Genomic DNA, 16,491 nt, shown 5'->3' on the forward strand with positions numbered 1-16,491 from the left:
GCTCTTCCAATAACTAAGTATGTAACCTCCAGCAGATCACTTAAGCTATTTTTCATATTTTCATCTGTAAAAAGGGAATATTACCACTAAATCTCACACAGTTGTTTTAAATGATAAAATAATATGTTAGTGCTTGGCATACAGTAAACAGTGAAGAACAGATGCTTTAATATTTTTATTGTTGTTATACTGTGCTTATTAACATAACTATAAAAGTATCATCTACATTATCTTCTAAGAAAGACTTTGCAAGCTCTATCTTTTTTTTGAGACAGAGTTTCACTCTGTTGCAGAAGCTGGAGTGCACTGGTGTGATCTTGGCTCACAGCAACCTTTACCTCCCAGATTCAAGCGATTCTTGTCTCTCAGCCACGAGAACAGTTCGGATTATAGGTGTGCACCACCACACCAGGCTAATTTTTGTACTTTAAGTAGAGAAGGGGTTCCCCATGTTGGGCAGGCTGGTTGCAAACTCCTGGCCTCAGGTGATCCACCCACCTCAACCTCCCAAAGTGCTGGGATTATAGACATGAGCCACCGCGCCAGCCTGCAAGCTTTATCTCAAATTATTTCCACAACACATTGACATAAATTCCTAAAATGAGTATCAAAAACAAGATGCTGGTCACTTTAAAGCCACACCTAAAGACCACTGATATCTACATCTTTAATCCCTAGAATATTTAACTCACTCAGAGCAGTCGATATAGATGAACATTCTTTTTTCAATAATGTAGAAACTTTTCCACTAATTTTAGTATCTGCATATTTATACTTTTTATAAATGGCATAACTGAAAAAACTTTTTAAAGCCTCCATCTAAAAATATTTTGTAAGGTTTATGTTGAATACTTTTCTAAAGTTTATACTTGAATATTTTTATAAAACTTTCATCTGCATTCCATATGTAACCACTTTACAAAATTAAATCTTAACATGGAGACATGTAAATCTATTTTCAAAGACATTATCACCATTTTACTCAGTGTATCCATTTTCTCAACAATTGTTCTGCCCCAGCCTTCCTTAAAAATCATTATCTGTTCCTACCACTCTCTGAAACTGTACTATTAAAGGTTAAAAATAAACTATTGATCTTCAAATCTCCTACTTTTTTCTCATAGATCATGATTTCTTATATTTTTCTTTTGATTTCCATTAACCTGCACTTTCCTACCTAAATCCTACCAATATTTCAATATATATCTCCAATCACATGAATTCATCTTGATTAACCTTAAATCATCTTAATAAAAACATATACCAATAACATCTTATGTAACAAGGGACTAAAAATACAGAGAATAAGTCTCATGTCATTTAATATCTATTATTATTTATTGAGACTGTCATACCATCATAATTGTCACTTAACTATGAACAAAGTAGTTTATATGCTCTTTGAAGGTAGAAATCTCCTATTTCTTTATATGTACGAGCAGTGTCATGTACACAGTAAGCATACTGTGCTTGTTAAATAAATACATAAATTCTGAAAACATTACCATATAAGCTTGCTTAGATTTCTTTTTTTTTTGGAGATGGAGTCTTGCTCTGTCACCCAGGGTGGAGTACAGTAGCATGATCTTAGCTCACTGCAATCTTCACTTCCTGGGTTCAAGTGATTCTCCTGCCTCAGCCTCCCAAGTAGCTGGGATTATAGGCACGTGCCACTACACCCAGCTAATTTATGTATTTTTAGTAGAGACCAGGTTTCACCATGTTGGTCAGGCTGGTTTCAAACTCCTGACCTATGATCTGTCCGTGTTCGCCTTTCAAAGTGCTGGGATTACAGGCGTGAGCCACTGTGCCCCGACACTTGCTTAGATTTCATTAAGGTACTTTAATATTTACTGCTTGCAAATTCCTGGCCTCAGGTGATCCGCCCACCTCAACCTCCCAAAACGCTGGGATTACAGGCGTGAGCCATCATTAAGAGCAGGTTAATGGAAATTAAAAAAATATATATTAGAAGAAATCATGACCTATGAGAAAAAAGTAGGAGATTTGATGATAAACAGTTTATCTTTAACCTTGAATAGTGCAACTTCAGAGTGGTAGGAACAGATAGGATTCTTAAGGAAGGCTTGGGGAGAACAATTATTGACAAAATGGATACAATGAGTAAAACAGAGATAATTTCTTCTGAAAATAGAATTAATAAAATATTATAGTTTTATGTTAAGAATTAATCTCAAATATGCAGAATTATTAAAAATATCAAGAAATTTATTGCTTCATTACACATTACCCTTGCCTTGATTTAGAGCAAACTATAATACATACTTTCAAACACCTGCATGTTTATATAATTATCTAGCTATGTACTATAATATATGAAACTATGCCCTAATGAGACTTTCTTCACCAATATTTAAATGAGTCACAAGAGCCAAGATGACAAGCCACAGTATACAGAATTACACTTAAGGACTAGGCAGACAGCATAATTTTGAATGCTACAGTTAAATGTTAAACAAATTACAGTTTTTAATAATATTTTTGGTTATTTTCACTTGTTTGTGAATAGTCAAACTATATTTATTAATATTAAAATGTAGAAAACATTTTCTTTTAAATAATTATTTCTAAGATATAAATAAACCCAACAGTTCCTGTGCTTTCCAAGTATAATAGAAAGTTATATTTTTAGTAGTATAGAAAGAAATGTTCTTAAATGTTAATATTCAAAAGTACTGTTTTATTCACTTAATCAATGAACAAACAAAAATTTTAATTTTCAAGATAAGGAGAATCACTACCTTTAGAAAGAAATTATTAGCTCCTCACTTTCCATCCCAATGAAGGCAAAGGAAACTAAGACAAATATTCTTTAATTTAAATCTATTATTACCCCAATCATAAATTATAATTACAAGTATTATCATTACATTTTATATAACCTATAAAACTATATTATTTTATAAAAATATTTTTTAAATGTTGAGTATATAAGAGAAATAAACACAACTTAAAATCATGACATATTTAGACATATCATAAGCCAAATCATGTCCTTTTTACTCTCCCTTCAACAAATAACCATACATGGTAAAAACCCAACAGAGTATGGTTAGCATACAAGCTGAGCGTTAGTCCTACTAGTAAAACACTAAGGTCATAATGGATGTACATCTTACATAACTAATGTATTATATTTAAAGCAGAAAGGTAGACTATCACACCTTATTATTTCCGTAGGCCATATCCATTGCTTCTAGAGACAAGGAGCAAAGTGCATTTATTAAATGATGCAGTGATACATCATCAAGATACCTAAAAAGAAAATGAAGAAATAAGAAATCCTGATTTAAAATACATGACTCATAAAAATGATTTTTGTCAACTAAAAAAACTGACTCTTACTGTGAGCTTTCAAACAATCTTGAAAGTATATTGGAAATCACTGGTAAATCGGTCATCACTGCTGTTGTTAGAACCTAAGAGAATAAAATTAAATGTAACATATGACACTTTGGGATGCACTAATTGGGTAAGAAGGACTAGAGCTTACTGTACTCGGTCCTTCTACAGCTCTCCCAGGTTTCAAGGCACCGCCACTACTAGGCTTTAATCCCAGAATCCATACAAGATGCTGTAAAATAAAAATTAAAAAATAAAAATGAAGTTTACAAAAGTATAAAAATTCTATTAAAATTAAAAGCCATAGTAACTTCTAGTAACCAAAATTAAAATCGGCAGATTTCTAAAACCTATAACTAAAATCAGAATTAACATCTGTGTAAAATAATTAATTATATTAAACAGAGGCAGCACAGCTTAGGCCATTATGAGAAGCATTCTACCACTTCCTACGAGTCACATCTTCTTCCCTTTCTAATTTATCTTTTTTCATATCTATTCTATTTCATATCTATCTCTTTATTCATATCTATTCCTTAGGCCTGTCCAAAACATCAATAGGCATTGATTAGTCTAATTGTTAGCAATTACATATAAAAACAACACTGATCTCTGACCCAGACACTATTACATACCTGAAGAGTTGCCAAGACAAGTTGCCATGATGTTCCAAGAACAGCTCCATGGCAATGTGCCAAGTTAAGTAGAGTCCTCATACACTGGATATTTTTGGAAGTCAGCTGTATTCAAAAGAGGATACATTTTCAAGAATTATGTATGCTTAAAAATTAAAAGCTTAGAGAGTAGGGCTAATGTATTAAAAGATTTTTAAAATACAAAATTAAGAAAAAAGTTTGGATGATTTTATAAGGAACAGTTACAATAATATCAATTGCATAAACTTGTTTCTTCTAAATATACAATCTAGGTAAAAGGAAGTAAATAAATGTAATGATACATTTTGGCACACACAAAGATAGGTATGACAGGTTTCCTTGACAGCTAATTGATAACCGAGAAAAGAACAAGTACATTACCATTACTGTCCCTTGAGGCTGGACTGCTAATGGTTGACCCACTGCCACAACTTGCTGGTGAGATTCACTTGATGGACTTATCATCATAACACTTTGGCCCTGAACAGAATATGCTAGAACACAAAGGAAAGCCTAAATAATTAAAATATATTTTTATATTGCATTTAAAGTAATATTATATTTTGATTAAACCAAGTTTAGCCATATACTTATTTAAATTATCAGTAATACTAATACCTTTATGCAAATATTTAAAAAAACTCAAGAGGGGTTGGGCACGGTGGCTGATGTCTGTAATCCAGCCATTTTAGGAGGCCAAGGCCGACAGATCACTTGAGGTCAGGAGTTCAAGACCAGCCTGGCCAACATGGTGAAACCCTGACTCTACTAAAAATACATAAATTAACCAGGTATGGGTGATGCACTTCTCTAGTCTCAGCTACTTGGGAGGCTGAGGCAGAAGATTTGCCCGAATTCAGGAGGCGGTGGTTGCAGTGAGCCAAGATTGTGCTATTGCACTCTAGGCTGGGTGACAGAGGAGACTCCGTCTCAAAAACAAAAAACAAACAACAAACAAAAACCTCATGAGGTACAAAAACCAAGACAAGTTAAGCAAATATTAAGTAATTTTCTATATAACATAAAATTATATAACTTTGGTAACTTCTTCATAAGCAATACAGAACTAGAACACATTAAATATTTTAAACATGTATCCCTGGTATACTTTTTAAGTTAGAGATCAATGCATTTTCAGTTTGAAAACTGAGTATTAGCCTGTAATACAGTCACTTGGGAGGCTGAGACAGGACCGCTTTAGCCCAGTTCAAGATCAGCCTAGGCAATACAGTGAGATCCTGTCTCATTAAAAAAACATATATAACGGGGAATGGAGGCAGCAAACCACCATGGCATGCGTATACCTATTTAACGATCCTGCAAGATCTGCACATATACCCCAGAACTTAAAGTATAACAAAAAAAAATCTTAATTCTCCTCCAAATATATATATATATAAACCCTGAATATTACATTGAAATTTATATTATATGTAACAAGTATTTTCAAAGAATTCAACAAGAAAATAAATTTTTGAATGTTGGTTTAACCTAAGTTGTTGCAAACATTATTATTCTACTAGTTCCATTAAAAAAAAATAACAATCACCATTTCAACAGTATTCCATAGTTTACAAATGACTTTTTAACTTATTTTACCCCAACAACTGTTGTTTAAAATTCGTATTACAAGGAGAGTATTCCTAATCCAAAATGCTTAGGATCACAACTGTTTCAGATTTCAAATTTGTTCAGATTTTGGAATATGTATATTATATATACACTTATGCATTTATTTGCATACTTGCAAATACTTATATTTGCATTTTATACCTATTCACATTATATACTTATCCAATGAGCATTTCCTTTGTCATGTTGGTGCTCAACAAGTTTTGGATTTTGGAGAATTTTAGATTCTGAATTTTTGGATATCCCAACCCCACACCCCACCCCACCCCCACCCCCACCCCCACCCCCACCCCATATTTTTTAAGAGCTCAGGGACATTAATTTCTCCAAGGTCACAGAGTCAGTACATGGAAAAGCATACTTAGAATGTCTATAATCTTCTGTCTATACCATAACATCCCATTACATAGAGAGAATTTTGAGTAAGCCTGTCTTACATTTGTTGGAAAGTGTAGCTGCAGTGGTAGTATTTAATACAGTAAGAGCATAATGAGGAGGCAGGGAACCTTTGCATATTGCAGTTATAAAGGCATCTCTTGAAGTTACAAGGCCCAGTCTTCCACAAAGAGCAGCCATAGTCAGTTCAGCTTTTAAAATATTCTCAGTGGCAGCTTCATCTGTGCTGAAAAGAAAGTATTTTATTTAATCTGATAAACTTATTTTTAATTATAGTGTAAAGCATGACATGGAATTAAGTATTCAGTGAAGTTTGAAGAAAATCTATTCAAAAGTATTGTCAAAATATTACCAATATACTGAAGAAGAAATTTTAATCTATTAACATAACCTAAAAAGCTGAACTAGGTAAAAGCGATGTATAATACATTATTTATTACTGAACACAAGGACCATGAACATAAAGACTTAGCTTAAAATACCAAGAATTTTGAAATAAGTAAATTTCTAAATCCTAAAGAAAAACAACAAAGAAATTAAATATAATTGCAAAAACAGTTCTAAGTCTTGAAATGAAAAAGGCATTCTGTAATTTTAGGATTGTATATTCCATTAAAACATCACAACAATTCTGGTGGCTTGGGGCAGGGCAAGGAAAGGATGAGGAAGGGGGATGAGAGAAAAAGAATAATGTTTCACACATATAAAAAACTAATATTAGAAAATAATTCTGGCCAGGCACAGTAGCTCATGCCTGTAACCCCAGTACTTTAGGAAGCCGAGGTGGGCAGATCACCTGAGGTCAGGAGATTGAGACCAGCCTGGCCAACATGGTGAAACTCCGTCTCTACTAAAAATATAAAAATTAGCCAGGCTTGGTGGCAGGCACCTATAATCCCAGCTACTCGGGAGACTGAGGCAGGAGAATGGCTTCAAACCAGGAGGCGGAGGTTGCAGTGAGCCAAGATTGTGCCATTGTACTCCAACCTGGGGGACAAAAGCAAGACTTCATCTCAAAAAAAAAAGGAGAGGAAGAAAAGAAAATAATTATAGGAACAAATTTAAGTAAATTATTTTAATGAGTTTTTTTTGACTGACACAGTGCAATACAAAACTTACAAAGACTTAATACCTGGCATCCAGAAGGAGTGAGAGTGCAGCAAGAAGACCACACCAGCAGGCATTCACCATTTCTTCCCAAACAGCCCTACTAACTTAAAGGAAAAAAATACAATATTGGATTATAACTATAGATAGCACAATAGTTATTAATATGTCAAATTCCAAAACTTTCCTGGATATGTCAAATATTGGCTTAATTATTAAATACTAACATTCAGTATTTAAAAATTTTAAAGAATGAAAACTCAGAAGCCATACTATAGTTTCAGACTTGAAGAAGTCTTAAAAATAAGTTGTTTTAAAATATCTACGGTAAGATCTTTCCATGCACAAGTTAACTGGTATGTGTATGTATACATACATTATTTATATGTATATTTTGGAGCTGAGTCTTGCTCCGTCACCCAGGCTGGAGTGCAGTGGCGTGATCTCAGCTAATTGCAACCTCCACCTCCTGGGTTCAAGTGATTTTCCTGCCTTAGCCTCCTAAGTAGTTGGGATTATCGGCACGCATCACCAGGCTGGCTAATTTTTTAGTAGAGACATGGTTTCACCATGTTGGTCAGGCTGGTCTTGATCTGCTAACCTCATGATACACCTGCCTCGGCCTCCCAAAATGACACACGTGAGCCATTGCACCTGGCCATTTTTTTTTTTAAGAGACAGGGTCTTGTTGTGTTACCCAGACTGGACTAGACCTCCTGGGCTCAAGCAATCCTCCTGCCTCAGCCTCCCAAGTAGCTGGCATTATAGGCACATGCCACAATGCCCAGCTGATATCCTTTCCTTTCCCTTACCCTTCAACCAAACTTTCTTGGCCTGTGTAACCAGGTGGAGTAAGGGCAGGGTGCAGTATAACAAACTGGCTCAGCCAGAAGACTGATTACGTATGTTGCGAATCAAGCAAATAAGTACATACACTGAGCAAAATGTGAGCAGGTTCCACACTGTTGGAGAGGGGAATTACAAATACAGAAGGTTAAAAATAAACCTTGTGGTACTGAACTGGAACTGAAGAAACTAGTGTGATGTCATGGTAATTCAACATACATAGAGAAACAGACATTTTAGAAATGTAGAGAGATATGTGCTTGCGTGTGTGTAGGTGTGTGTGTGGACATGTATTTCCTATTCAAGTAGCAAAAGGGATACTTAGTATCCCTGTGTTCATTTCAATACTAGTCTACAGTAAAAGGAACCAGGGTTTCCTGGAGAAATGACTGATACCTGGGCTGGACAAGAATCATCCGAAATCAGCCTAGAACATCTTGTTCTATCAAAGAGTAAGGTAGTGCTCGGAGAATTTCAAAAGGGCATGGGACATGTCCAAGGGACACAGGGGCCATCTTGAAAGAGGTCCCATTGTCCATGTTGGAAACAATCTGAGTATCAAACCAAATAATAGTAGTCAAAGACTGCAATCCTTTGAATAAAACAGAAATCCATCAATCTATGCTAATATAAGTGAACGAATTTTTGAAAATAAATGCAGAAGGGAAAGCACTCTTTTGTAGCAGCAATCTGAAAGTATTTTTCCAAAAGTTACTAATTAACCGTACACTGAAGAAACCGGGCTGACATTGTATTAACCATCTGATAGAACCAATCATCTCCAATAATGACACAAATTGATATTGTAGTATGCTTCCTAATACAGTGATACAGTAAGTAGAGTACAGCAACACTTCTGTGCCAGTCTTGTCAAAAATGAATAAACCGAATTTAATTATGAAGGAACACAACACAAACTCAAACTGACTGACTTGTACTCACGAAAAGTCAAGGTCACATAAAACAAGGAAGAACTACAAAACTGTTCCAAGTTGAGATATGGCAACTAAATTCAACACATGAAAGGACATCACTAGGGCAACTGGTAACATTTGAATGATATCTGGAAGATAATATTGGATTGATGTTAAATTTTTGATGGTGATTGTACTATGATACACAGGAGACTATCCGTATTTTGAAAAAATACACACGGATGCATTAAAGGGTAGTAATATGGCATCATGTCTGCAATTTATTCTCTAAATAAGGTCAGAAAAAAGTATAGTCACATGTACATAATTCAAGAAAATGGTAAGGTAAATGTGGGAAAGCAGTTAACACTTGAGAAATAAGTGTGAAAGACTTACAGAAAGTATAATTTTTGCAAATTCTCTGTAAATTCAAAATTATTTCCAATAGAATTTGGACTCCAATAAAAATACAGACTCATACCAATTTCCTTATCCATTTGGTCTGATGCGGACTGTAAATCCTGCTGTTCTGATGACTGTGTTGGTGAAGAAGCTTCTTCGGTGGTGGTTTGACATTCTGCTTCAACCTCTCCTAACTCTCCTTCAATCATACTTGTGATTCCACGAACAAGGTCTAGCAAACAATGGAATGCCACAGACATGGCATAACCTTCAGGTATAGTTGGAGGCTCAACTTTGTCCAACATTTCTAAGCTGAAATTATGAAAAAGATAGAATAGTAATGAGAAGCCACAGCAAAAAGAAAAAAATACATAAAACTCTATAATTTATAGACTATCAAAATTAAAATTAACAGAATAGCAAAAATAAAGGGACTTTACCAAGTTTGTTTCATTTAGGGGAAGGATCTCTTCATGGTATTTTAATAGCCTGAATAGAAAAATTAAGGCCTAACCACTGCCACAACTATTTTAATAATTTACTTCTTGTTCTCCCCTGAGTCATGACAATGTTTTCATTAAATATTAGATATTAGAAAAATAAAGACTGACATACAAAATATAATTAGATTATAAAACTTCTCAAACTCTGACTTGTACTTTAAAAATAAGATGCCATCAAATCAAATCACTCCTATAAAGAGTAAGATGCTTTTCACACTGTGAGATGCCCAGGCTCACCTATCATTTCAAATACAATCTGCCAACCAAGTGAGAATAGTGTATCATGTTCAAACTGCAGAGCAACTTTTTACCCCATAATTAGAATAAAGTTTTCAGAAGGAAGGGCAATAAATCTGTTTTAAATCATGGCAGATAGCGAACTATGGTTCTAAATCTCTTAAAATTGATTTCTGGCAAAATAATTCCCAGAAAATACAATAATTCAATTGACAAAGAACTAACGATTCTGGAACAACTGGATATTCACATGAAGAAGAGTGATGTTGGACCCCTATCTCACACCATATATAAAATTGACTCCAAAATGAATCAATGACCTAAATGTAAAAGCTAAAACTATAACACTCTTAGAAGAAAACATAGGTAAAAATCTTCATGACCTCAGACAGGCAGAGGTTTGTTAGATATGACACCAAAAGCATAAGCAACAAAGGAAAAAAATAAATTCATCAAAATTAAAAACAATTGTATTTCAAAAAGCAGCAATCAAGAAAATGAAAAGATGCACAGAATGAAAGAAAACTTTTGCAAATTACATACTGATAGAGACAGGCTTCCAGAATATATAACTCTGAAAACTAAATAAGAAAAAGACAATCCAATTAAAAAGGAGCAACGGGCCAGGCGTGGTGGCTCACGCCTGTAATCCCGGCACACTGGGAGGCTGAGGGACGCTAATCATGAGGTCAGGAGATCAAGATCAGCCTGGCTAAGACGGTGAAACCCCATCTCGACTAAAAATGCAGAAAAAAATTAGCTGGGTATGGTGGCACACGTCTGTAGTCCCAGATACTCAGGAGGCTGAGGCAGGAGAAGTGCTTGAACCCAGGAGCTGGAGGTTGCAGTGACCCAAGATCGTGCCACTGCACTCCTGCCTGGGCAACAGACTCTGTCTCAAAAAAAAAAAAAGAGCAACGAATCTGAATAGACATTTCTCCCAACATGACATATAAATGGCCAAGAAGCAAACAAACAGATGCTTATCACCAGTGATTAGGGAATGCAAATCAAAGCACAGTAAGGTATCACTTCATAACCACTGGGATGACTGCAATAAAAAAGATTAACAAGTACTGCTGAGGATGTGGAGATATTTGAACCCTCATACATTGTTGGTAGGAACATAAAATGGTACAGTTGCTTGGTACAGTTTTGCATTTCCTCAAAAATTTAAACATAGAGTGACCATATAAGCCAGCAATTCTACTATTAGTTGTATACCCAACAGAAATGAAAACACATGTCTATGCAAAAACTTGTAGACAAATGCTCATACCAGTATTATTCATAATAAACAAAAGTAAAAATAACCCAATATGCATCAACTGATGAAAAAAGCTATTCCGTACATTGGAATATTATTCAGACATATAAAGGAATAAAGTGTGAACACATACTATAACACAGATGAACCTTGAAAACATCATGCTGATGTGGGAGCTAAAAAAGTGGATCTCATGAAGTTAGAAAGCAGATGGGTGGCTCCCAGGGGCCAGGAAGGGTGGAGGTTTGGGGGGTGAAGACAGGTTGACGAATAGGTACAAAAATACAGTTATACAGAAAGGAACAAAGTTTAGTATCTAATAGTTCAGTACGGTAACTACAGTTAACTATAATCTATTGCATATTTAAAAATAGCTGGAACACAAGAATTCAAATGTTCCCAGCATAAAGAAAGATAAATGTTTGAGGTGATAAGACAATTACCCTGATTTGATCACTACACATTATATAAATGTATCAAAAGATCATATATACCCTGGAAATATACATTTATGACATATCAATTTAAAAAATTATGTTGTGTCAAAGAATCAGGACACAAAAGGACATTTATTGTGTCATTCCAGTTATATGGAATATCCAGAATTGGCAAATCAATAAATGCAGAAAGCAGATTAGTAGCTGCTAAGGAGCTAGAAGGGGGATTTGGGAAATGATTGGAATGGGTATATGGTTTATTTTAGGGGTGATAAAATTTTCTGGAATTAAGTAGTGATAATGGTTGTACAACTTTGCAATATAATGCAATTATGAACTGCACACTATAAAAGGGTGAATTTCATGGTATATGAATTATCTCAAAAGTAAAATTGAAATTCCTAAAGATTACAATAAAAAAGCTAAGAAAATTTACTAACTCAAATTCTTAAAGTTTGTGAATCATCAAGGTAGGTAATTAATAAAGAAATGCTAATTTAGAAAAATGTAAGAACATCCATATATACTGATCATTCACTGAGCAAATACTCTTAGCCTAGGACTCTACTTATTGTATATGTATTATCTCATTTAAATCCTCAGAAAAACCCTAAGAGACACAGATAATAAAACTGAGGACTAAGATGACAGTTCTTAATCAGCAGTTTTTTAACTCAAGTCTAACACTAAAGCCTAACACCAGTGTGTCAACTCTTCAGCTTTTAAAAATTTATGTAATCATTAGAAATATATTTACATTATCGATCAAGAAATTTAAGCTCTAGAGGCGGAGGCCATTACCAAACTAATGCAGGAACAGAAAACCAAATACTACATGTTCTCACTTAATAAGTGGGGGCTAAATGATAAGAACTTATGAACACAAAGAAGGAAACACCAGACAGTGGGGTCTACTTGAAGTGGGAGGATAGGAGGAAGGAAAGGAGCAGAAAAGGTAAACTACTGGGTACTGGGCTTAACACCTGGGTGGTGAGATAATACATACAACAAATACCCATGACACATGCTTACCTATTTAAGAAACCTTCACATGTACCTCCAAATGTAAAATAAAAGTTAAAAAAAAGAAAGAAACTTAAGCTCAAATGGGGAGATAGAGTTTATGGGCTTAATCTTTCCCAGGCCAGTTAGCCTTAGAGAGCCACACCCTACATATATCAGTGTTGAGCATCTCGTTAGATAAATTCCTGTTCTCAATGAATATGTGATCTATTGGGAAAATGTATCTAAAACATAAAATAATCCAAAACATTGGAAACACTATCAAATTCTATGGCACAGACTTTAAGCACTACAATAGTTAACAGGTAATTTATACTTTTTATTTATACCATGAACCTAAAAGAAAACACATACTTTCTTACCTCACTGTTTCAGTGACACTTTATTAAAATTACTGCATAAATTCCACTTTTAGATAAAGTGTAATTTATTTGTTTAAACATTTTAAACTTAAGGTCAAATTGCAAAAACTGTCTCAAGTCCAACTTTAAAGGGATCTAAAGTCTAATAAATATGAAAGAACATGCCACCAATACTGATGTCAAAACTACTTCTATCTATACATCACTTAAGTTTTCAAATTATACTCAGTCAATAAAAGAACAGAATGCACAATCAAGATTTATACGTATGCCTTTAAAGAAAATAGTGAAATCATTTCATATTGAACCTCACAATGAATGAATAAAAAGATGCCAATTTAACAGTTAAGCTCCAATGTGAACATACTAACCCACGTACAAAATAACACCCAATATTTTCTGGCTGTTTATTATTTCAGAATTAAGCAATTTCAGTATGTATAGCACTAAAAAAAGAAAATCAAAAAAAACTAAGCATATGTTCCTTTAGAGATTCAGTCCTAATCTTGTCTTAAAGAGAGAAAATTAAGATCAAGTGAAATCAACTGCCATATTCAAAAATGACAGTATTTAATAGCAGATCTAGTTAAAATCCAGCATCAATAAACAATTTGTTTGCTGGCTTTTACTAATAAATTTTAAAAAACAGTTCTACAATCCAGTCAAGTATTTATTATGTTGTGGCTTGTTTCTTTTTTTTTTTCCTTCCTCAAGCAGACATCTTCACTCCTTCCCTTTACATGTCTGCTCAGTATTATCTCCTCAGGGAGACCCTTTCTGTCCCCATCTTCACATTGGTCATTCTCTATCCCCTTAACTTACTTTTTCTTCAAATTAACCATTACCCAAGGTTATACTATATATTTACTTGTGTCTTTATTTATTTACTATCTCACTCACTAAAGTGTAAGCTCTATGAAGGCAAGAATTTTCTCCTGTGTAGGAAGTAGAAAAGTTCCTCTTCAAAGTTTCCTTTCTTGTTAAAAAATAAATCCTAAGTATTAGAAATAACAGTTTGTTTTAAAGACTAAAGCCTTCTTGCTTTTTGCTAATAACTCTTTGTTAAGCCCTATCCAATGTAGCTATCAGACATGCTCGCAGGCACCTAGTACATTCTACCTCCTTGTACTTTAACCAAGATATTTGTGTTAGACATGCTCACAGACATGTAGTACATTCTATGTCCCTATACTTTATCCAAGATATTTATGTTATTACTTTTCTAAGTTCTTTTACAAGCAACTTTCTGTCCCTTCCTTATTTGGACTTCCTGTTTTACTTTTGTTCGCCACTGCCTTTACTTATTCAAGAAAGTTTTAAGTTATTAGCTAACTGGGTTCAGTTTTAGATTGTGAGGTCTGGCTCCAACCAACGGAGATCAGACACAGAAATAAGGATGACCCCAAATGCGTAAGGGATAAATATGTCTGCTTTTCCTTTGTTTGTTGCACTCTCGTGGCAAGACTGATGACGAGTGTACCCTTTCCAGAGAAAGTAAAGATTTCCTTAGAGAGAGAACCTTTGTCCCAGTGCTGACTTTTCTTTGCGGCACCGAAAATGTGTATGTAACATCCTGTGTTGGTTTTTGTTTAGGTTATAAAATGAGATGGGAAGGTGAACTAGATAATTAATGTCTCCTTTCGTGCTAGGTATCTGATTCTTTTACAATGTAATTATCTAGTGTACTTGAGTCATTACCTTTTGTCCCAAGGCAAAGTCTGTAAAATACTAAGTAGTTTTAATATAAATGACTAAAAATAACAATGAATTTTAATTAAAACATTTTAGTCTTCTGTAACTCTATACTTTTATAATTTTAGGCGAAATAAAGCTGCAAGGTAAAATATCACTAGGATGATACAATGCAGACTGACATACCATAGAAATTTATGGTTTAAACTAGTCAAAGATTCTGTTTCACTTCTATTTTTTTTTAAGAGATAGGTTTTCGTGGTTACCCAGGCTGTACTCCAACTCCTGAGCTAAAGTGATTCTCCTGCCTGAGCCTCCTGAGTCTGTTTCACATTAAGTCTTGATTTATGTCATAAAGATTATTTTATTTTTAGACAGAATCTCGCTCTGTCACCCAGGCTGGAGTGCAGTGGCATGATATCAGCTCACTGTAACCTCTGCCTCCCAGGTTCAAGCAATTCTCATGCCTCAGCCTCCCAAGTAGCTGGGATTAGAGATGCACAACACCAACCCAGCTAATTTTTGTATTTTTAGTAGAGATGGGATTTTACCATGATGGCCAGGCTGGTCTTAAACTCCTGACCTCAAGTGATCTGCCCATATCAGCCTCCCAAAGTGCTGGGATTACAAGGATGAGTCACTGTATGTGGCTAAGGATGTTTTTTTGTTTTGTTTTGTTTTTTTTGAGACAGAGTTTTGCTCTTGTCACCCAGGCTGGAGTGCAATAGTGCAATCTGGCTCACCACAACCTCCACCTCCCGGGTTCAAGTGATTCTCCTGTATCAGCCTTCTGAGTAGCTGGGATTAAAGGTATGTGCCACCATGCCTGGCTAATTTTTTGTATTGTTAGTAGGGACAGGGCTTCTCCATGTTGGTAAGGCTGGTCTCTAACTCCCCACCACAGGTGATATGGCCGCCTTGACCTCCCAAAGTGCTGGGATTATAGGCATGAGCCACCACATTTAATTATACATATCAATTACTCAAAATGTATCTGTGACTGCCTCACAGTAACTGCAGCAAGGTTAAATATATATAGTATTGACTGCCTTATTTCTGTAAGTACTGTATTTCATTAAAACTTTTAAAAAATCAGTAATACATCACTGAGTATGCACTTGTCAAATTGAAATGGATAATGAAAAACAATTTAAAAATAACAGATATAGAATTCATTAAGCACTTTTAATTAATTAAAAACTAAAATTTCCATGTGTTAGTATGATTAGTTAAGCACTTAAAATAACTTTTCTTACACACAGAATTCTGAAAATGAGATATATCACTACTTCTATTGTATAGATGCGAAAAATGAGGTAAAAAGAAAAAAAAAAGATTAATTTTTTGTAAGTAACTCAGCTAATAAGAGAAGACCTAAGCCCAAGTGGTCTGAAACTAATTCATATACTTAAACCAAAAAGCTGTATAGGAGAGCTAATAGGTCCATACAAAAAGAAATCACATTTTGGTTTATAATGCTGTTAGTCTGCAAACAGCACAAAAGAAAACAAATAAAATCCAGTCCTAGATACAATTTCCAAAATACAACAAAAGAAAATGAGCTCTAAAATGCATCAGAAATACTGAGTCTAAAATTTAAAATATTACACAGAGAGAAGCATTTTAGGTTAAATATCACCCCCAACAATATCAT

General features: G+C 34.5%; 1 protein-coding gene across 4 annotated transcripts in view; it reads right to left on the reverse strand.

Annotated features, from left to right (window-relative positions):
* Nucleotides 1–16,491, reverse strand: part of MON2 (MON2 regulator of endosome-to-Golgi trafficking) — a 130,982-nt gene that overhangs the window by 53,476 nt on the left and 61,015 nt on the right. For all 4 annotated transcript variants that reach the window (XM_002752681.7, XM_002752680.6, XM_054238325.2 and 1 more), the window contains 8 exons: nt 9,396–9,628; nt 7,180–7,261; nt 6,089–6,273; nt 4,401–4,513; nt 3,999–4,103; nt 3,515–3,595; nt 3,367–3,440; nt 3,186–3,276 (listed from right to left, as the gene is read on the reverse strand). In XM_002752681.7, coding sequence (XP_002752727.1) covers nt 3,186–3,276; nt 3,367–3,440; nt 3,515–3,595; nt 3,999–4,103; nt 4,401–4,513; nt 6,089–6,273; nt 7,180–7,261; nt 9,396–9,628 — 964 coding nt within the window. The remainder of the gene's footprint in view (nt 1–3,185; nt 3,277–3,366; nt 3,441–3,514; nt 3,596–3,998; nt 4,104–4,400; nt 4,514–6,088; nt 6,274–7,179; nt 7,262–9,395; nt 9,629–16,491) is intronic.

Source organism: Callithrix jacchus, chromosome 9, assembly GCF_049354715.1.
Source record: "Callithrix jacchus isolate 240 chromosome 9, calJac240_pri, whole genome shotgun sequence".
Classification (NCBI taxonomy): domain Eukaryota; kingdom Metazoa; phylum Chordata; class Mammalia; order Primates; family Cebidae; genus Callithrix; species Callithrix jacchus.